Source organism: Lycorma delicatula, chromosome 2 (assembly GCF_047948215.1).
Source record: "Lycorma delicatula isolate Av1 chromosome 2, ASM4794821v1, whole genome shotgun sequence".
NCBI lineage: Eukaryota > Metazoa > Arthropoda > Insecta > Hemiptera > Fulgoridae > Lycorma > Lycorma delicatula.
Window position 1 is genome coordinate 225,668,727 of NC_134456.1, and position 24,258 is coordinate 225,692,984.

The following is a 24,258-nucleotide window of genomic DNA, read 5'->3' on the forward strand; positions in this document are numbered from 1 at the left end:
TAACAAGACATATTTTACTTCAAAATATTATCTTTATTAATCTCTTGGGTTAACCAATCAACTATACAAACTTATAAATTAAATCACTACGTTTCATTTAGAATTCTACAAGCTTCCTCAGTTGACAATACACATTCATACATTCATCATACAAAATTCTCTTGCATACTGAGAAATCAAGTGATTTACCATCCTAGATAAAAATATTTTGTCCCCACCCTTATTGTATTAGATCCTTCTATTCGCACGTGACTCATCTTTAGATAATTATATGTATCTCTTTATAAAACCTGATTACTATTTCCTGTATTTTGAAACCTTTACAGAGTATATATTTTTCTCAAAAATTACAAACATTAAAACATTATTTTCCTTAAAACTAAATTTATAATATAAATGTATGATTTTTTAAAATTAAATTAACAATGTTAATACAACATATTAACATATGTTGTGTAATCCGGCTATGTCAGTTCTGTTGTTGACAGCGTTTGTATTTTTCTTGATGTATATCATTTCCAGAGTGGTCCTTTTATGTGTATTTTGTTCTTTGTGTAATATTTTGTTGCTGTTGAAATCGAATGAGTGTTTATGCTCTAAAATTGTACGTATTGTATGTTTAATCACTTACTTTTTTTATATTTATGGGCTTCTATTCTCTTTTTAAGGTATTGGGATGTTTGTCCAATGCACCTAGCATTACAATCTTTACACGGAATGCTGTATACTATGTTGGCTTGTTGATTTTTTCTATCGGCAGTTTTAATTTAAAAAATATACTATTCAGATTGTTGTAATTTTGATGGGCTATTGTGAAATTCTTTTGTAGCAATTCTTTATTCTCACTCTTATTATTTTTATTAGGATGGTTGGCTGATATACTAATGTAGTGTTTATAAATTGTATTTTTAAATATTTTATTTTAAATTTACACATATTTAGTTATCACCTTCAATATACACCCATCCTCTATCCCTCCCCCCATACTCCATGTGAATTTTCCATTGCTAGAAACAGTGCTGGAAGTCTTCTTCTGTAAGCTCTTTCATGACACATGCCACTTTTTTGTAAATTGTAAATGTTCATTTGAAATTTCATATGTGTATAAATTTTTCATTCATGTGCACATACTAGAATGTCATCTACATATCTCTTATAGAATGAGACCTTAGTATTTTCCTAATATTTTATTTGAAAAATTGAGATTAACAGTAATATAAACTTTTTAGATTTAACAATAACGCATTTTGAAAAGAAAATATCAACAAAATGGTATATAAAATCAACATATTCAGGCAGATAACTAATTTCCTATCAACACAACCAATATCACATAAAAAATCAGTAGTCAAGAATCTTGCAAAAAGAGTAATAAAATTTACAAACCCTGAAGCTAGACCACAATATATAAAAAAAGCAAAAGACCTATTAATAAATAAATTATCAGGAAAATATCATATGTAAAATATTAAAAAATACAATTTATAAACACTATAATAATATGTCAGTCAACCATCCTAACAAAAATTAAAATAAATTAACTTAGTATTCAGTAATTTATTAACTTTAATTATATTTACAATTAGCGCTTTTTAGTTTTGTTTTTTTAATTTTGCAAACAATGAATTTTTTTTTTGTTAAGACTCGCAAAGAAAACTTCATAATTTTTAAAAATGCGACTCAGAAAATATTACATATTTTCAAAATCTGATGATTTTCAATAATTACCATAAAATAATAATAGATTACTCTAAAATAACAAAAAAATGTATTAATGGAGGTTGACGCTGCATTGAAAACATAAAAAATGTACTACTTAGTATCAGAAATTGAATTCAAGTTGTAAATAAAATAACTCATAAACTCATACCTATCTTTTTCATATTTAAATCATTAGTTTTTCTTTTAATGTATCAATTAGGCATCATCTTTTTCATGAGCACCTTTTCTTAAGTGCACTGATCTCAGGGTTTTTTTTATTTCAACTGGTTTAATGTGGTGGTTATCTGGCTTCTTTTGGATCATACTGCTTCTACTATACATGAAAAATTTGCTTTTTATTTCAGTTGTACAGAAGGAGATATCCCATGGCAGTGTAGCAAAATTTAGTCATTTGACAATTGTATAATTTTTTGTTGTAAAATTGACATTTATTACTTTTCAAAATAAATTATTCATATGTTAATTTGCCGTTAAATTAATTGTGTACATGTAAAGTGCGTATAATGAAAATAAAAGCTTGTGTTGGAGAAGGTCAAGACTGCGTTACTATCGAACCTGAAAACATAATTTTGTGTTTTTTATTAGTGAATTTTTTTTTTGCAAAGGCAGAATTTAAAATACACACAAAACATTTACTTACAAGCTACATGTTATAAAAGGAACCAGTTATACCACTTGTGCTGGATCATGCCAAGAATTGAACTAAATCTGTTTACTGAAAATGAAAAGTAATGACTAAGCTATTAATAAATTATTATAATATGTTGGGTATAAGCCTAATAAATACCGTAAAATATATTTAGGAAACAAGCATACCACTCGTACCAGGACATACCAAGAATTGAACTAAATCAGTTTTTTGAAAATGAAAAGTAAACATTAGTATTGAATATTAGTCAACAATATGATACAAAAATGACTTAACTATTCTATAAATATGTATAAAATGCCTAAGCTATTAATAAATTATTTAAATTTTTAGGGCATAATCCTATTATTTAATGATAATGTTTATTACCTTCTATAAACATCAATACTAATACCCATTACAAGTGCATATAACATAATTCAGATGAAATATTTTGATAACCTTCATTTTATGACTCACTTGCTGAAGGGTTTATAATAATAATTAACTATAGATTATTATTACAGTATAAACTGTTTGTTTTATAGACTATTAAGCATAAACTATTTGTTTTTGTGCTGTACACAGTAAGAAATATTTATAAGTACGCTAAAAATATTTTTAAGGAAATTAAAATGGTAATAAATTTTAATTGTGGAAAGAATTTTTTTTGTTTATGAAAGTAGTTAAACATATTGTATTGCAGAATACTTGGTTTCTGAATGAGCCTAATGTTACGAGAAAAGAGTAATATAGCCTGCACATAGCAGGCCAGCATAGCAGAATAATAGCAAAGCACATGACAATAAACATACATAATAAAGCTGATCAGTCAGTCTGACTAGAAGTAGTCTATGAACGTTAAGAGAAAAATCAATAGCAGCCATTGATCGTAGAAAACGATCACTTGCTGACTGCAGCAAGTGTGTTGCAATGTTGTCCTTGTGTGTTAGGAATGAACTACTCTCATTAAAATACTTTGAGAGCTCCTGCCGGACCATTCTTTTCGATGACTTTCAGACCTTTAGTGGTCAAATGTAGTTGTCCATTTTGGCCCTAAGACATTTAGTAGATGTTATAGTTTAATGGAAGTAATGCAGTGAGATGCAAAGAGTGTAATAGCAAAGTAATGCAAAAAGATGCAAGCAATGCATCTCTTTTTTCTGATTTTTCAATTGTTATTATTAAATTATATAGTTATTTAATTTTGTTGTGACTTGAAAGTGTGTGACAAGAAAGTAACTGTAAAAAAATCTGCAATAAATTAATTTGAAAATAATCAAGTATTATTTAATTAAAACATTAAGTAAAAAATTGCATCAAATAAAAAATGATATCCAACCATGGCAGGTCAACCAAGATTCATCTATTCTTTTTAAATTGGCATAACCTTCCGTGTGATAATTGGTCTGTGAGCTTATTTATTAACTTCATCTTCTTTTTGTCATGCTTGAAAAAAATTTAATTTTTCAATGAATTTTTTTTATTTTTTTTTACACCTAACTAAATCCCTTTCTGAAAATTTTATTTATATTACTTTCTTTAGAAATTTCATTTTCAAAGCTTGGAAAACTTTCTGTTTATTTACTCCTGTAAAGTAAGATGCCTGATTCAAGAGTAAGAGCTGATGAGTTATAAATAGCAATTGGCAACACTGATTGGTTTGCACATGCACAGTAACTTTAAGTGGTCTGTTGGGCATGTAACTATTAGTTCATTGTTGTTTGCCTTAGCGAGTTAGTGTGTTAAAATGAGTTTGGTAATAACAAATCCTGCCAGTTGTGAAGTTTGATCAGCGGTTAGGTTTCTAAATGCAAGAGGTTAGAATGCTGCTGAAATTCACCATCATTTGTGTGAAACATATGGGCCTAGTGCTATGAGTGAAGGAAGGCAGTGGTGTCATGAGTTTAAGGAAGGGTGTTCAAATGTTCATGATGACAGAGACGTAGTAAGACTAGTGTTGAGACTGATGTTCTCATTGAACATGACAATGCAAAAGTGAAAAAAAATTGCCACTTTACAACTTATAATCTTTCTCTAGAATTTTTCAAAGTTTCAAAAACAACATTATTTAGAATAAAGACCGGGCTATTGTAAACTGTATATGTGATAGGTGCTGAAAATGTTGACAAGTGCTCACAAAAATCACAGAATGACGTGCACATGCTTTTCTCGATTTCTTTAACCATGAGGGAGACAAATTTTTTCCCATATTGTCACTGGTAACCTCAAAATTTGGATTTTGCATGTCAATTCTGGGACAAAACAACAATCCATGCAGTGATATCATTCGGTTCACTTAAACTAAAAAATTCAAACAAGTCCATTATCAAAGGAAAATCATGGCAACTATATTCTGGGACTAAAAGGATGTGCCTTTTTATTGATTTCTAAACTGCATTGTTCCATTCAAAACTAATGATGGGGAATGCTGAGATCAAGAATTGTTCTTGATGCATGCACAGAAACAATTAAAAAATTTGGATGGGAGATTTTTGATCATCTCCCTTATAGCCCTGATCCTACACCTCAAAAACTGGCTTGCATCTCAACAATTCGAGTAAATTGAAGAGTTGAAAATTTCAGGCGGAATTTTATGCAGTGGGTTTGAAGATGCTTGTTTCACAATGTTAAAAGTGTTTGAAATGAAATTATGATTTTGTAAGAAAATAAAGTAAATATGTAAGTATTTGAAACCATTTTTCAAGTGTTTTCATTTTGTTACCGATCAACTCTTAACATTTGAACTGCGTTTCATAATTTTGATATTATTGTAACTTATAAAATATTTTCAGTTTTTTAACTCTTATTATTTTGAGTTTTATTCCCTAGAGCACTTCTAAAATAAATCCTACAAATACTTTGAGAATCTATCAACTTTTTTATAACTTACATCTTTTTCTAATTACTTGGAATCTACAATTCGGTGGATGAAACATAATCTGCTGTAGTGGATAGCTCTGAATATGCACGGCATACGGCCATAATAGTCGTTCGATTCTTACAGGAAATTCTTTCATTCAACAGGCACTGTTGAATGACAAATTGGTTATAGAGAGTTGGTTATATACTTCTTGACCCATAACCAGACGCACACCAGAATTCATGCCACTAAACAGGAAGAATAAGGAGCATTCGATTGAGGTGTTGGGTTCAATTTCCAATTGAAACTTAATAGAATTCAATAAATCCATCACTGCCTATTAACTATATTTATATGCAGCACTTTTTCTAATTAATTAAAAATTTAACTGTACACCAAAAAAACTGTGTTGAATGACTTATATGCCTGAAGATAATTTCTTCTCTTCCAGCACTTGATTTATGAAAACAATTTTTTCAAAATTTTAAACATTACCTCTACTCGTTTAAGTTCTCATGTGGATGTCGAAAACAATCTTCTTAATAAATTTTTCACTTGTGAACAAAATAGGTAAGGGGTATGCTGGTAATTTAATTCTTCTATCGATGCGTGTGTCAACAAAAGGTCCCATCTTTTATTAAAGATAATTAAGAATGCTCAAAAATAATCAAGTAATTGACATGTAATTTTCATTTTGTAATTAATTAAGATTGTTGTGTTTGATAGTAAATATTATATCTTCCTTTGTATTTTGTCTTTTAAATGTAATTTCTGATTTAGGTAAGAGGATTGCATTATGATTTAGTTCTCAATGGAGCTGAAGTAGGAGGTGGTTCCATACGTGTACATAACTCTGACCTTCAGAAGTACATTTTAAATGATTTATTGAGAGTTCCAGTAGAATCCCTCCATCATTTATTAGATGCACTTGAATCAGGATGTCCACCGCATGGTGGTATAGCTTTAGGTAACTACTAAATGTTAATATGTTATGTATTTATTAGAACTATTTTTGTTTATTGTACAAGAAAATATAAACCTGCATAATTATCTACTTTTAATTGCAGGAGACAATTATTAAATGTTAAATATTTTTCTGCTTTTTCCAAGATTGGTACCGTCTACTTCCTCATTGGTGTTGATAATTTTTTTTTTATTGGATTCTTGCTTATCATTAAATTCCTCTATAAATTTTCTGTAATGCTTTCTATAAATCTGATTTTTTTTGGTTGATGCTGGTAAAGATTTGATTAAATCAATAATAGCAAAATATTGAAAGATTATTCCTTCCTTATACACATAATTTGAGACATGTCTATAAATAAAAATTAGTATTTTTGGTTTTCTTATTGCATTAATATAACATTGCAATCAAAGCAGCATTATTCTGATTAGGTGGAATGTGCAGCTGCCCCCCCTTAAATATTAACATTCATTTAAGATTTTATTTTGAGTATTATAGGGAAGCTACTTTGTTTTCTCTTCTAAATCCCCAGAATTTTACACTCCGTTATTAGGAATGGGTGTCATTTTGGGAATTATAGGTGTATGGTGTTATTTGTTAGAGACGTGGTCATAAGCAGCTGAGTGTAATGCATGTACAAACTCTTTTTTACAATGTTTGAGGCCACTTTGTGGAGCACGTATATACTGATGTTAATCTCCATTGTTATGTTCATCTTTAGTTTCTCCAGTGCGTATGGCCTATTTTAAAATACCTTTCCTTTAAGTAACTCCACTGGAAGAAATCTGGGGATATCAAATTGGGTGAAAGTGGGGGTCATATTCCTTTAGAGATGATACTCTCACCAAAAAACTATCACAAGAAATGCACGGTTTCTTTAGATATTTGACACGTGTCACTGTCCTGCTGGAACCAACAATCACGTTCATCATCTTCAAGAAGCACAATAAACTGTGTAATGATGTCTTGGTACACAATACTATTCACTGTAGTTTCAAAGAAAATGGGCCCCACTACCTTTGATGACAGGATATGGCACACCACACCCCCATTTTCTGAGTGTAAGGGGTTTTCAAGTAACACATGTGGATTTTCAGTTGACCAAATTCTAGTGTTTTGGCTGTTCACATAGCCTCTAAGGTGAAAAAATACATCTCATCAGTGGAGAAAACATGGTCAAGCTCTGCAATTCCACGATTATTACAGTACACTACATGCTTTTCTTTATTCTGCTCCTTCAATTCCTCAACATTGCAAACGTGACATGCATGAAAGCGTAACCGCTTCATTATGATTTGAACACTTCCATATGAAATCTGAGCGTGAGTTGATGACAGTCTCTTCAAGTTTTTTGAAGGTAAATGCTGCATCACAATCTTAAGCTTAGCCAGTTTAGCATCAGTCAAAGTAGCCGGTCTCCCAATTCTCATCTGCAACTGATCCACATTCTTTAAAATGAGCGATTAATCTTGTTATGGATGAATTGTTAGGCACTGACAGATCCAGATATTTTCCATGAAATTCGTCTACAACACGTGCATAAGAACGACTGGAAAAATAATGTTCAACAACGAAAACTTGCTCTTGGGAATATGACATGTTTACCAAGCAATAAACAAGTCATTACTGCAAGCGTTGTGTGTGATCAGTACATATTGCAATGGCATCTAGGTTTGTTGTTAATATCTGTGGTGCTGTCTTGCAGTAGCTGATAGAACTTTTCTATATTACTATTTATAGACACTTCAATTTCAATGTGCACAACTTTTGGGTTTCTCTGTAATTGTGTAGAGTAAATTGTCTTTTGCACATCATTTTATTTTCCTTTGTGTCTGTCTTTAAAGTGATTTCTAAAAATTGTAGGCTGACCATTCCTGAGATTTGTGGTTAATTAAATCTCAACCAATAAAGTACCATATTACTTATAAATAACTTAAATTATCTGTTTAGATAAACAGAGTACTGATAAATAGTGATATGTTTTTCTTAGAAAATATGTGTAGAAGTACTTGTATTTCTTATAATTTGTTGACACTTTTAACTCTGGGTAAACATTTTCTCATGTTAGTTGAAGATAGTAAATTTTGCACACATGAACCTTGTTTTTTCTTTCTAATTCTCATTTATTAATTTTTATAGTTTTACTTCAATAATTTAAAAAAAATATTGATTTTGTGTTATATTGAGGGCTATTATATAACTAACTTTCTTAAGAAAGGCCAAATATTCAAATCTCCCCTTTTCTCACCAGTAAACCTTTAATATTCTTTCTCTGAAACCTTACATGTCTTTTTCATACCAATCCTCTGCTCAGTTTTTTCTTCCAGAATTCAGTAACCAATACGGAAAAGTTCTGGTATGATTTATTAAGTTGAAATAAATACATATTATTTATTTTTGCAGGTGTTGATAGGCTGATAGCAATATTAGCTGGTGCAGAATCGATCAGGGATGTTATAGCATTTCCCAAAGGGTATGATGGCAAAGATGATCTTTCTGGTGCACCTTGTGGAATATCTGATGAAGAAAGAAAACGTTATCATCTTCCTAGTCATTCATAATACTCTTTTACTATAATTTAATTGCAGTTTATGAATAAATTGTAGGCATACCTAATTATAATCTTGGAAGACTGTTGAAAGTATTTGCATGATACTTACATAAAATGTTTTGACAGTATAAATAATTTTTAATTGGAAATGGAATGTTTAAAGTTAAGTGAAAACATCTAGTTTTAAAAAGGAAAAAAGATTGTTACTGTTGTTTCAATTCCTTATAATCTGATCCTGTTAACTTATCAGAAATATGTGTTCTCTTGTTATACAATTGTTTCATCTTCTGTTGAGCCCTTGTTTTTCTATACCTGTGATCTTTTACCATAAATATTAATACTAGATAGGTTTGTTTATCTTGTAAAATATTGTCCAATAAAACTATGGTATTACAAAAAAATTGATAATTTGTTAACTCATTTTCTTAGCTATTACTTAAGATAGTTTTATTACTTAATTAAAGAAAATATAGATAATACTGGAGACTTAAATTCCAGTTACCTCTCAGGGAATGTAAAGTACTGTATTGTTGCATTTGATGATTAATAATCACTTGCAGATACCAAGTGATACCATCTTACAGTTAAGTTCTCTAACTTTGGTCATTTTATTTTTAGTTTTTTTACATTTTTAATTTGCACCCTTTTTATAAAAGTTTTGATTAATTGTATTCTAAAATTATTTTTTAAAGTTTTCTATTCTTGTCTTTGGATTTTTATTAGTCATTTGTTTCAATTGTAATTCTATCATATATTGACATAGTACTTGAAGTGCTTTTTTGAGGAGTTGAAGTTTTGGGAAAATGAAATACTATTTTATTCTGTTACACATTTTATTTCATAAATTTTCTTATTTATATCCTTTTTATTGATTTTCTTTTAAAAAAATTATGTTTTACTAATAAGATTTTTCTTTTATTTATTATGTAAAATTTAATAATAATTTTCCAATATATCATCCATATCTAATCAATAGTATGGATTATGAAGATACATTTGAGCCAGTTGGAATGAGAATGGTGTGAGTCAGTATTTTACCGTTCAGAGCAATTCAGATTTTTCATAAGTCTAATATTAAAAATCAGTGTTGATCATTATTCTTTTGTTTTTTTATTCAAAAGTATTGAAACATTTATTGCATATATAAAGTATAATCATAATTTTAGAGTTTGTATTAAAAACTGGCTTAAATGACTTAACCACTTTCAGTTTAAAAGGTGTAACAATAAATGTGACACATATATCATTAAAATTCATTTTACTATATTTTATCGAAACAAAACTTTGTTAAATTATTTAAAAGATACATTGTTACTTCTTACTGACAAACTTATTTGTGTCCTTTCATCATTTTTAAACATGTAAAAATAAGTAAGTTCATAAAAAAAAGAAAAATATTAAACACAATGTTTCAAAAACCACTTAATTCTGTCTTTCATTATAAAAAAATGTAAAAAAAATATTGAAAAAGTAGTTCAAAATTGGTCACACAGGTAAATTTTAATCGGAGATCTCAGCAACTGTTTCTTGTTCTTCCTCCTCATAAGGTAGAAGTCCTATTTTTTTTTCAGGAGAGGTTAATAAATCCATGAAAAATCTATGATGCACATTCATACAAATAAAATTTATTTGTATAAATTTTAATAAATTCATCATCATAGCTTGTTTCTTCTTCTTCTCTGTTTTTCTAGTACAGTGTTCATTAAAAGTACAGGTCTACCTTATCTTCCTGTTGGTTTAGCGTTTAAAGTTGCAAGATTTAACATCTCCGAAAGCATTTCCTTATATAAAATGATGTAAGGATTAGTTTTGGTTAGTTTTATACACTGAATCTTTAACCATTTAACAGGATCCTTATTCATATTTTTTCCTCTTGATTGTATTGCTTTCCAAATTTGATGTGAAAAAATTCTTCACTTTTTACAAACAATAAATTTATTTTTACTGCAGCATGTACCATGATTTCACCCCATTGTTCCATAATAAATTACTTTTACTTTATCAGCCAATTAATTCCATACTCCCAAAATCAGAAATCCTTGGCAAGTATGAGTGGCCTGAAACTAATAATTTTTGTTCAGTAGTTTCAGTCTGCACTTCATCAGTTTGTATCAATCTCACTCATTAAAGCGAAGGTGATATTGAAATTTCTGTTCTGGTCGGTACACATATCGCTGTAGATCACAACATTTTTTTTGTTTCTTGCGTGTTATTAAGCACTTCACCACACACAAGGAAATTTCTTGCAATACTCTTAATGTTTTTGCCTTGTCCTAGACATAAAATATAGCAGAACAACTGACAAGGATATGTATGCCAAGATTGTACCATGTTTTTATTTTATAGTTAAGCAGTAAAAGGAAATGCTGTCTGTAAATCAGTAATACACATTTAACTTTCAGGATGTTTTTTAGCATATTCTGCTTCTTTTTCCATGCATTCTCTTGCGAGTTCAGCTTCTCTTAAGTGGTATTCATGATTAAATTCTAGGTTTATTTTTTCTTCTGAATTTAAACTGTCATCACTGATTTTTATTTAAAAAAATCACATTTTCTTATTTTGGAATTTAGAAATTCAGTTTAAATTTCTATTAGAAAGGTTACAGTTGTCATCTGATGAATCGCTCATAAACATTTTGAACTGATTTTGTTTACAAGTAGCCCTACTCATTTTTCTGTAGGAATTGAAAGTAAGAGAGTTAACAGCATTAAATTTAAATAAAAAATCAAAGGAAACACCACTTTTAAAGGGTCTTCTTTTCAAAAATTACCTAAAACTTCACACCAATAAAAGTAAATCTACACACATTAAATTAAAACAGTTTTTGTTAAAATTAATACAAATAAATGTTCTGTATTTATATTGAAAAACTGTTTAATGTAACCTGAATATCTAATTTAGCCAATACAGTCATTAAAACTTAATAAAATAGACCTGATCTTAAAATGATGATATGCTGCTAGACCACAACACAATGATGTGCTGCTCCTTGTGGTAAATAGTAGAGCTTATGACTTACTTCACTATCATACTGAACAGAATAGACATTGAGAATGATAATCTACGTGGACTTAACTGAAAATCAGATTTTTCTTGACTTAACCATTTTTTTTCCAACCAGCTCATTTATTGTGTTAACATTTTCTTGTGTTACTATTATTATTGATGCATCTGCATTACTGGATAAATATATACTATTGTATCATACTATATACAAAAAAAAATAAAATAAAAAATAATTTAAATATTGTTTATTCATTTACTTAGTATTAATTTCCTTGAAATTGTTTGCTCCATCTGATTTTTTGTGTACACATATATATAAAAATAACTTAACCACCAAATGGTTTTTTTTGTTTTAATGCCTGATTTAGTATGTTTATTATTATGTTGGGATGGGTAGGGTTTGATATATATATATATATATATATATATATATATATATATCTTTTCCAATCAAACATTTTTGTTCACAATAGTAAAACCCTTGGTTGTTATCCAAAGGATAATAATTTATATCTTCAATGTTGGATAATACTTCTTGCAAAATCTATATTTTGGTTGATAAATGTGATTTAGAAAATACATTGACATTGTTATAATGCAAACCATTACGATCAAATAAATTAAAAATGTGTTCTTGCTACAGTTCGAATGACTTACAATTACACACCTGATATTACTATGGAAAGGTGTTGTTGGGTAAAGTTAACAAAAATAAAAGAAAACACAGCTCGTATTTGCCAAAAGAAATTGGACTTTAATTGGAAAGAAAACAAATGAACTATTAAATTATAACCTTAAAAACTAAAAAGAAATTATGAAATTGACATAATTTAATGATACTTAAAATATCAGCTGAATCAACATATGGACAATGATGTTAAATGCAAAAATACATGAATATACATTTTTTAAATACACAATTTAACAAAGCCTGAAAACAAGAGAACATAAAAAAACACCTTATTTTCAAATTAGATACTTAAAACATAAAATCAATAGAAAGTGGAACTGGAAAACAGTAGCACTACTAACATATACTGTAATATGAAAATTAGCAGTGAACAGATGTGATTAGCTTAGAAAAAATAAATTACAATAAATCTTAATTAGCACTGGCCTTTTCTGAATTAAGAACATCAACAAACTTAACGTTAAATAATTAATACATGTAACTCTAGTTTAACATAGAAAAGGGACACAATAATATTCTAGTACAAAAGGAGTTAATTACAATAATCCAATTGAAATTAATAAGCATATAAATAGAGTTCCTTTGCTAGTAAGCTTTCTTGAAAAATATAAATTACAAAGTCCTAAAACATAATTGCACATCAGGAACAAACTGTTTTAGGTTAATTTTAGAGCAGTAATGAACACAGTTCATGAATAGAAATGGATTAATCTTGGCAGTTAATAAGATATAAGATTAAATTGTAGAGTTAATTATCATAACTACAGAATTGAAATTAATAAAGCACGTGAAATAGGTTGCAGCTGAACAATGACAGAACCTTATGTAAGTAACCTGTCGTGACTGTAAAGTGAATAAATGGTTTTTTAAATTAAACATGAAATTGAAATGCGTAATGCGCACGATGAACGGAATGTTCCACAAATATTAATGATAAAATAAATGTTTAACGTAATAAATGATGAAAATTAAACTTGCCTGTAGCACACCAATATTAATAAACGACGAACTCGTAAATGAAGGTAAAACGAATACATACAGTAAATTCCGGGGTGTAGTCCGCCGTGGTGTATGAGGAATACACTGGTGAGAGTGTGGCTTCGAGGTTGAGCAAGACTGGGCGTCTGAAATGTGTAGCAACGAGTTTGAAGAAATTCTGCTTCGCTGAAATTGTAATAAGAAGCTGGAGAAAATTCGGCATCGACAGAATTGACAGCTTGTAGTAATTTAAGCACTTTCATGAAAAACAAAATATTGTGAATTTGAAGAATAACTGGTCTATTCTGGACTGCGTGGTACGAAGTAAAGAAGTGAAGTGAGTCCGTAGGTCAGCACACTACGAAAGTCTAATCTGTACAGCGTTGTACGAGAGGGAAAGAGAACGATCCACAAATGGTGAGAGTCAAATTTGAATTGCAACTGTAAGAGATAGAGAAAAGACAGAGTCCTGGGTCCGCACATTACAAAAGTCTGGTCTGGACTGAAGAAAATGATGGCGTGAAGAGTAGAGGGGGAAACAAAGAAGGCAATACCAACGAGAGTGTGTGTGTTGACAACAAGAGCTAGTGTGCTGGTATTGGTAAGACAAAGAAAATTAGCATAGACGGGAAGTTTGGGTAAGAAACAACATATCGAAAAATTAATATTATAAGCAGACAGACCATTAAAAGAGTAATGTAAAACTGATAAAAAAACTGAAATATGAACAAGTACAGGATATGATCGCAGACAAAGAAATGTATATTTCTAGGAACTTGACAATATTAAAATGAGCTAACAAAAAACAGTTAAAAATTAACGTGGTTAAATAGAATTGCTTTTATGAAACATTGCGACCACAGTAGATAAGATAAAGACAAAAAACATTATTGAAAATAAAAACAACTTTATGCCAAACGGTGTAAACAGGTGTAGCTTGTCCAAGCCGAATTGGCACTGATCTGATGGGCTCCTCACCCTTTGATGTGGGAGTGGCGAACAACTGTACGCTAGCTTAGGCTATGAGTCATAATATAAGAAAAATTTTGTTATTCAGGTTTGTATAAATAATAACTAAACAATGTGTCATTATAAACATTGCAATGTAAAGACACCTTTTTACGTTTTCGCTTTCAAGATTTGTGCTAATCTCTTCATCACCTCCATACTCGCATGCCTGTTGCGGTATTCCTGTGTTGAAAATTCTACTCGTCAGTTTTTCGTGATTTCACAGTTTTCTATGTTCGTCCAGCCTCGTTTCTTCGTTAAGTTGTTCTTCAAATTCACTATATTACGTTTCTCCTGAAAGTGCTTCAATTACTACAAACTGCCATTTCTATCGCCGCCGAATCTTCTCGAATCACAGATTACATTTTACTCGATCCAAAATCTCCAACCTCGTTGCTACATATCTACTACGTATTAGTCTAATGCTACACCACGTCTCACCCCCTGCGTTCCTGATTCACCACTGCGGACTACGCCCAGGAATTACTGTACTGTATGTATCCATTCACCTTCATTCATTAGTTTGTCATTTACTGATATTTGTATGCTACAGGCAAGTTTAATTTTCATTATTTATTACATTTAAACAGTTACTTTATCAGTAAAAGTTTGTGGAACATTCATCATACCTATGCCTTTCAAGTTTCAATTTCACTTAAGTACAGTCACTACAGGTTACTTACATAAGGTTGAGTCTTTGTTCAGCTGCAACCTATTTCACGTGCTTTATTAATTTAATCTTGTATCTTGTTATTCGCCGAGATTAATCTATTTCTATTCATGAACTGTGTTCATAATCCTGCTCTAAAATTAACCCAAAACAATTTGTTCCTGATGTGCAATTATGTTTTAGGACTTTGTAATTTACATTTTTCAAGAAAGCTTACTAGCAAAGGAACTCTATTTATATGTTTATTAATTTCAATTGGAACATTGTAATTAACTCCTTTTGTACCATAATATTATTGTGGCCTTTTTCTACGTTAAACTAGAATTACATTTTTATATTTTTTAATGCTAAGTTTGGTCATAAATCAGGAAAGGCCAGTGCCAATTAAGATTTACTGTAATTTATTTTTCTAAGTTCATGACATTTGTTCATTCCTAATTTTCAATATTACTGCATTTGTCAGCAAGGCAATAGTTTTTCAGACATACTATGTTTATTGATGTTATGTTTTTCTAAATTTATAATTAAAATTAAGGTGTTTCATGTTCTCTTTTGCAGGCTTTGTTAAAAATGTGTATTTAAAAGTGTATATTCATGTATTTTTTCATTTAATATTATTGCTATGCTGATTTCATTTGATATTCTTATGTATCGTTAAATTATGTTATTTTCATAATTTCTTTCTAGTTTTTAAGTTAAGTTGTTTTCTTTCTCAATTAAAGTCCAATTTCTTTTGGCAAATACGAGCTGTGTTTTTTCTTAGTTAACCTTACCCAACAATGATGCTATTATGTTGTAATTATTGCAGTTAGTTGGATAGACCTTTAATATTTCTACTGAATGGTTGAAAATTATAGAGGTAGAAATAATTTTATATACGATGAGGTTTAATAAAAAAATTCATCTAATTTTTTAATTTTCCAGACTGTATAGCCTGGTAAATTAAAACAAAGCTTCCTGAAGAGATAAGATTGAAGAAAAATAATCAAGTTCGATCAAACGTGAAGGTTCTGATCACTGTGTGTCTTTGATTTCAATAGCTTAGTGTATCATGAATTCTTGCTACCAGTTTGTATGGTCAATAAGGAGGACTACCTGGAAGTTCTACGCTGTTTAAGTGAAGCAATCCAAAGAAAACGTTTGGATTTGTGATGAAACAATTCATGGCAATTACACCACAATAATACACCTGCTCACACTCCACTGCTTGTTTGTGAATTTTTTACCAAAAACAACACTGTTATTGATGCCTCAGCCTTTGTATTTGTTGGATATGGCTCCCTGTGACTTTTTCCTATTCCCCAAACTGAAAGAACCATTAAAGGACAATGTTTTGCTGACATTGAAGAAATAAAGACAGAATCGCTGAAGGAGCTAAACACCGTACCGAAAATTGCATTCAAGAGATGCTTTAAAGATTATAAAAAGCACAAACGAGAGTACTTTGAAGGTGACAAAATCAGTATTGATGAATAAAGTAAGATTTTTTGAGAAAAACTAAAATTCTGCATATTTTTTTATCAAACCTCTTATTTAAAAATATGAACCAGAAAACCTAATTGTATTATATGTTAGTGTATTAGTATTAAGTGTATTTCTTGTAGTTTTCTGTTATGCTTAGGAACAAATTTATTCAGAATTTCATTTTATATATATATATATATATATTCTTTTTAATACTTTAATTCTTTTTAATACCAAAAAATATGTGGCTGAAAATATTTCAGTTACATTTTGTTAATTTTTTAGACAATAAAAATTGATCAAACTAGTAGAGTAGTTAAGTTATTGATGTATTGGTTGGTGGTAAATCTGTCCACGTATTTTATTTTATGTTGATAATTGTCAAAAACTTAAAATAATGGAATATACTTTATTTTTCTATGCTTTATCATGCTTTTACTATTTGTGTTAAAATCAGTCCATGATGTAGGTTGTAGAGAGGTTCAGAGACGTTATATGTATACATATTTACATAGACTTAGGTAATTTGTGTGCTGAAATCAGTTAAAAACTCAGACTGGGAAATGGATAGGGCCATTATTTTCTAACTCTGTAGTGGGTATTATTTAGTTTAATTTTGTTAGAGATTGTTAGAGTGGCAAAAAAATTTCTAAATTTGTTTTGGTCTGTGATTCCCATAGTTTAAAAAAATATAATTCTATTTCTTATTAAAGGATAATCTAAAAAAAAAGAAAAGCCAAAACCAAAATCTGTAGTTTATATTTTCTATTGATTCAATTTGAAGATGGTTACTGATATAATTTTGTTTTTTCTTTGCTCTAGATTTATAGTGGGTGAACGTTGGCTTCCTCTGTTCTTTGCTGAACAGTGATTATTTTTTTATTGTAAAACTGTTAACATTGTTTCCATCTCAGGGGTAGAAGAATCCATCTGGCATTGGGTTTACCGTAGCTTAGCTGAGAAAACCCAGTTTTAAAGCACCAGGCACTTGTTTTCAACATATTCCACTTGGTGTAGGATTTTCAAATGGAATAAAGCTTTTTAGTTACGTACTGGTTGTACCTACATGACATTAGAACAGACATTTTAAGTTCCACTGATGGAACTTACTCAGGAAAGCAAGGTTGTTGCTTCCTGAGTATTCCGGATATAATGAAACCATGAAGTTATAGGGTATGCAGTTTCTGTCTTCCAGACATTTTTTTATGCTACATATTAGTAAGCTAGGGTGCCATCTACAGAAATTTTAGTTTTAATTACTTACTCACGTTTGGTATATATTTTGTAAATCAAATTTATAGTTTAAATGTCAAAAGATTTAGTTTAAAATAAATTTTATTACTCGCATGGAAAACAAAAGATTTAAATTACTTTATTGTGATAAACATATACTCCTGTATAATTTTATGACACCTGGTTTCACATTTTATTTTCAATCTAGTTGAAAGTTACTATCAGAATTCTGTCTCTTTAAATTTTCTTTCATTTTTTTATTTTAGATTGATGCTCAGATTTCCAGTGAATTGTTAACAAATTTAACAAAAGACTTTAAAGTTGCAGGTATTTATTTTTTATTTTTTTAATATATTAGTAATAGCTTTAAATACAGCATTAGCAGTAATTATTATTTATAGATAGTATAGTAGCTAGCTTTTATTGGCACTACTCAGAAGTTGTCAGTATTGTACAAAAAAAGAAAAAAAGATTATCTAAAGTTTATTTTATTGACATGTCAAACCTTTCGCTACTTATACATTTGCAGCAGTGTTTTTCATTTTTTGAATGTATTCTGGAAGCCTCTTTTGATTAGTTTGTTCTGGACTCCTGTGGTTTTTTATCTCTTCTTCATGTATATGTTTAGGATCAATGAAAAGTTTAGGAGACCAAATCTAATGCATGTACTGGGGATACTGGAGGGGATTGTTATCTTGACCCCATAGGGAAGACACCTATGATGGGTCCGAGTGTCACACCACCCCTTCTGTACCTAGTCCTTAGGAGCTTTACTGGTCATTTTCAATAAGCCTCAAAACATCTTTCAGCTTGGCCTCGATCAAGATGTCACTGATGTGAATGCCACGAATGACATTCCCATTGGTATTCAACTCCTAAAGTGGACGTATAACACATACTTAAAGTCTCAAATGAGACAACTAATCTTCAATCCTACTTGAAGGGAGAGTGAGTCTGACATGCATACACCAACTCTGGAACTTTAACATCAAAACACAAAACATTAGAGTATCAGAAATTAAAAACACTAATCCAAGCTAAACCAAACAGCTAATAATAAACATAACACCATCAACTATGAAACAAAAACAAAAACAATACAAGGAATACAAAACCAAAAAAATACATAAACAACCCAGAAACTAAAATAACACAAACCCCATAACTATAACAAAAATAACACAAAACCAAAGAACAACACAAGACTAACAAAAACTTTAAAAAGAACACCTAACCTAAAATAACAAAAACTAGAAACACTAAACTGAACTAAACCAAACATAAAAACAATAACGCAAACACTATAAAGAAGCCGATGGGAAACAAACCAAACCAAATAAGACTGAAATAGAAACATATAAACAATAAATAACCAACCAATGAACAATAAACTCGAAACATATAGCACAAAACAAAAACACTATCACTAAAGAAAACAAGAACAAAATATGAAAGATAACAACACAAACACTATAGAGAACAAACATGATGGAAGTTAAATAGAACCAACGCAAAAACAAAAGTATATAAGCAATAAACAAACAATAAAAAAACCCAACACTATCATCAAATAATAAAACAAAAATATATCAAAGAAGCTCCACATTCCACCCCACGGGACTGTCTGTCACTAGAAATGAAGATGACTGATTAATAAATCCTGCACACTCTTATATGCAGGACAGTCCTTGCACTTACAGTCGTGATTATTGGGCTTTACCACCCGAACTCAGTTAACGCAACAAGGAGATTCCCTGTTGTTAACTTTACAATCTTTGGTGTGATGACCTCCTTCACTACGGAAACAAATTTTCGTATACATGCAACCCTTAACCACATGTCCAAATAAATAAAACTGAAAACATCTTTGAACATTAATAGGAGGAATTTATCAGAGGACAGTTATGTTTTGTTGAGAACTATGTGCACTCATATGTTGTACTGCATGTGAATGATTGTCGTAGATGAATGATATTACAGCCAACTCCTGATTATTCATGATAACCAGGGAGAGGATTGCGAATAATCCAAAATCATAGCAGAGTTGCGGTTGATCCAAAAATAATATTTAATAAAGTAATATGAGTTAAAATGACCTAATAGTCTCTACTGTAGTGCAGTTACATGCACTATTATATTAACTTAAGATAGTAAATAATAAAAGAAAATAAATATATTAAACTACACTGTCTGTTACGTACTGGCAAAAGTAAGATCCAGAAGTTTATTCAAAATACATATTAACATATAACAAATTTTCACTATTACTAATACTGTACATAAATAGAGCGTACATACCTTAGTACGTTCTACATAATACATTAACAAACACTTATTTAAATAGACTGCAGTAATGTGTGTGAAAGAAATAGATAGACATTAAAAAAATAAAAATTAATAAATTGTGTATTTTACTCTTTTGATATTTTTTTTTTTTTAAATAAGACATGATTGTTTTAGTGAATGAAACACTTTCTTTTAATTGAAGTTTATAGTTTGCTGGAGACCTTCTGCATATTGGAGTGCTGTTTTGTGCACAGCCTTTTGTTTCATAGTTTCAACTTCATCACTACTACTATTTTTGCTGTTGTCATTTTCTGGCCCCACCCCTATGATTTTATTAACCATCTCTTCATCTGTTATTGCCTCAAATCCAAGATCATTTATATCACATTCAACCATTCAGTTACATTACTTTCGTCAATATTTTCGTATACGGTTGTAGTAGGCTCGGTTGGAGAAATTTCTGCTGATGTATGCTCCTCCTACATTGGTTTCTATAATATTTTCTTTCCACGATCTTGCAAGATCAGTACATTTAATCTTTTTTGATGCTTCTGAGATTGTGTAAATAGCATCAAAGATTGTAAATTCTTTACAAAATGATTTGAAATCAGTTCCCTCATGAATTAGTTTTTGAAGAAAATAAAATCTGTAATATTGATTGAGATTGGTGAGTGTATTAATGCATTAGTAAATTTTTAACTTCGGTACCTTTGAATGATCACATTTCTTGGCCTTACCATTAATCCTTATTTCATTTTATGTTTACCAGAAGTGTTCAAACAGCACATGTTAGTTAATCACTTTGTTTGCTTCGTGACATGGTGCTTGTTGTTCTCTTTTAAAATCGAATGTTCATGTAGGCAACCACTTCCTATTAAACCCATTCTCATTTGCATTAATCTGATCATTACATTAATTTTCTTTTGCAATAAATTCATTGAAATCTTTTATAAATTTACTGGCTGATTCTTCATTATTGTTTAATTTTTCCCTTTGATGGCGATTTTACGGATGCTGTGTCAGTGCTTAAACCTAATTAACCACCCAAAAGATGCTTCAGAATTTCCTTCTAACCAAGTTTATTAAAAAAAAGATTTAATCTGAATTACGCAGATAGGCCCAGATACTGGGTTACTCTAAGCTTGTTGCTGCATGACCTACTCTACCATGGCATTATCAAGCGTTTCATAAAAGGACTTTTTCATGGTTTGCGTTGCTTCATTTCACTGGAAGAATTTAAACCTGTTAAAAACAATATTCAGTTTCTCCTTATTTTTATGAATATCATGTACAGTATTATCTCCAACATTATATTCCATAGAAAGTTGCTTCATAGTTAATTCTATATCCAGCTTCTCTAAATTTTCTAGTTTTGTTGAGTTGACAGCAAGCTTTTGTTTATTGTAGCCATCGAATATACATGTCTTGAAAACAAGTTTTATGTGCATGCTAATTATAAAAAAAAAAAAAATAGTACAGTCAAAAATACAAACTATTAATTAATTATACAAATTGTTTAAAATTGTCATGCAAATAAAAACAAAGAAGTTCACATGTGACATAGAACTCTCTAACCTACGAATGTGTGACATCAACTAACAGGGTTATGGATTATCCTGACTCATCATTAGTTGCGCCGAAAGACTGATGATGCATTGACAGTAGCCTACAGTATTCTTGATGACTAATTGTTTAGGAATGGTTGGGTGAACACGTACAATGCTTGTAGATTAATAGAAGGATTTGTAATTATAATATTGTGCATTTTATACTAGACTATCATAATTAAAAAAAGCACACATTCAAGTAGTAAATGAATGAAGGAGTAAAATCTATTGTAGAACGATAAAAAACTACATTTTTAGCTTCTTCATAAGTTTTTAAAACTTTTTTCAAGAGGCATTGCGGTTAAGCTGTAATGTGTTTTAACTGCTCGTGGATAATCAGGAGTTGGCTGTATTATGATAATTATTCCACCTTGCTATATTACCATCATAAAATTGAGAAACGGAACTAACAACATTTTATTGTTTTTTTTATTTAAAGGAGGTCTTGTTAAAATAGTTTTTTCTGTCAACACCGATTTTGTTTGTGCCATAATCTAGTAGAACTCTAATTCTACAGCCTTAAATAGTTAGTGTTTAATTTTTTACACTGATCTTGTTATGTCAATCTGTTACTTGAAGTAAGAGAATAGGCATAAAATGTTATTGGTTGATAGTTTTAGCAAAAAAAAAAACAGGTTGACAATGTGATAAAATAATTTTTTTTGTGAAGGTTTGTGTAACTAGTGCTTCAGGTGAATCTTGAAATGCATGTTCCCATTAGGGAATCTTTTTTTTTAACAATGCCAGTAAGTAAAATAATTGGGGAAAAATCCATTTCAAACAATAGACAATTTTTTAAATGTATTCTTTAGACCTCAGGTTTTATTTATTCTGCTGAGTGTAAAAGTAGGTTAAGCTGCATGTTGACTTCTAATTTAATTTGTATAAAAAAATGTAAAAAAAAAAACTGAAAAGCAATTTTATTCTGAAGTCTTACCAGTAAGCATTTTATTTTTCTGTTATCAATAGTGTAGGGTAAGTATCTGCTCATTAATTTCACTACATAAGGATGCAGGAGAAATTAACTGAAATATGACTATGCCAAACAGAATTAAAAGGATTTTTTTTTTTTAAATTGAGAAAATAAAAAAATAAATAGTTATTAATGGTTTTTTAAATATTGTAGAAAATTTCAAAAAGTGATTCTGGTTTGCTATTTGATGAAAATGCATTTTCAGCAAGTTGTTAATTATTTATATACCATGAATACATAACGTGTTTTATTATCTATAAAAATGAAAAAAACAATTCATATGTAAGTATCTTATCCCTTAGAGACTAATGCAAATTGTTACATTGCTGAGTTGCTGTTGTGATTATCATGTTATTACTAATCATTTTCTTTGGCCTCTTCAAAAAATGCATTTATCTGCACCAAAAGACTCAAATCATTCTGTATCATTGGTATGTTAAAAAAAAGAAAGACTGATTCTTTTCCACGGTATTGGTAAAACCAGATATATTTGCATCTTACCTTGGATAACATCACAATATATCTGGAAATTTTTAACTCCAAATAGTAATGCTTTGTGTATTTATGTACATATTCGTTTGGTACTGTCTTGTATATAAAATATGATGACAAATGTTAATTATTTCCCTTTTGTTGTTAAGAGTTGATGGATGCATTATCTAATTTTAGTGGGGTTGAAAGTCTAACAGTTTTATTACTTAAAGAGAGGGTTAAACCGTTGTAATAAATAAAGTAGTAAATATTAAATCATATGAAAGTAAGTCAATTATTATCTGCAATGTAGTTATATTTTTGTTTATGTTGGTAGTACTGTTGTGTTGCGTAGATGACACATGCGTGGTTTAGTTATTGTTGACTGTTCAGGTTTGATGCTGCTAGGTTAGTTCCATTATTGCTTCCTGCCGTTAACCATGGCTACTCTGTTTTCTGTTTGCACCAAATAAGAGCAACATTCTGTGATCTGTTTTTGAGGTCGGAAGGTGTATCAGGGGCCGAAATTCATCGAAGACTTTCGGTACAGTACGGGAACAGTGTGTTGCTGCAACAGATTGTCTATGAATGGATTGAAAAATTCAAAAATGGTCGCACAAGTGTTACGCACAACGAAGGAGCCAGACAACCGTTTACAGCCACAAGTGAGGAAAACATTGAGCGTGTACGTGACAAGGTTTTCTTAAGACAGAAGAGTAACTATTGATGAAGTAGCACATCGTCTGCAAATTAGTCACGGTTCTGCTTACGAAATCATCCACAACAGACTTGGGTTTCATAAAGTCTGTGCAAGATGGGTCCAAAACAACTCACACAGTCGCATAAACAAACGCGCTTGGACATCTGCCAAAAACATTTGGATCGCTATGGTAACGAATGGGACATCTTTTTAGATAGAATCATCACTGGTGACGAAACATGGATCCATCATTACGAGCCCGAGAGTAAACGGCAGAGTATGGAATGGAAACATCCAAATTTTCCCTGCAAAAAAAAGTTCAAGACCCAACCATTCGCAGGAAAACTGATGCTTACAGTTTTTTTGGGACTCACAAGGTCCAGTACTGGAACATTATGAGGAAAGGGGCACGACAATAAACAGTGCGTGTTACAGTGAGATGC

At 30.1% G+C, this 24,258-nt stretch overlaps 2 protein-coding genes across 4 annotated transcripts in view; both read left to right on the plus strand.

Moving 5' to 3' along the window:
* LOC142320083 (aspartate--tRNA ligase, mitochondrial-like) overlaps positions 1-11,973 on the plus strand; it is a 58,806-nt gene extending 46,833 nt beyond the window's left edge. Inside the window, 2 exon segments of the mRNA XM_075357758.1 lie at positions 5,994-6,180; positions 8,581-11,973. Of these exon segments, the coding sequence (XP_075213873.1) occupies positions 5,994-6,180; positions 8,581-8,738 (345 nt within the window). The 3' untranslated portion in view covers positions 8,739-11,973.
* Positions 11,974-14,089: 2,116 nt separating this feature from the next.
* The window catches only part of LOC142319710 (aspartate--tRNA ligase, mitochondrial-like), a 47,622-nt gene continuing 37,453 nt past the window's right edge, over positions 14,090-24,258 (plus strand). For 2 of the 3 annotated variants that reach the window (XM_075357287.1, XM_075357286.1), the window contains exons 1-2: positions 14,584-14,964; positions 18,045-18,105. In XM_075357287.1, the coding sequence (XP_075213402.1) occupies positions 14,956-14,964; positions 18,045-18,105 (70 nt within the window). In that variant the 5' untranslated portion in view covers positions 14,584-14,955. Of the gene's footprint in view, positions 14,461-14,583; positions 14,965-18,044; positions 18,106-24,258 lie in introns of those variants that run through there. The other variant, XM_075357288.1, reaches the window with a different exon arrangement.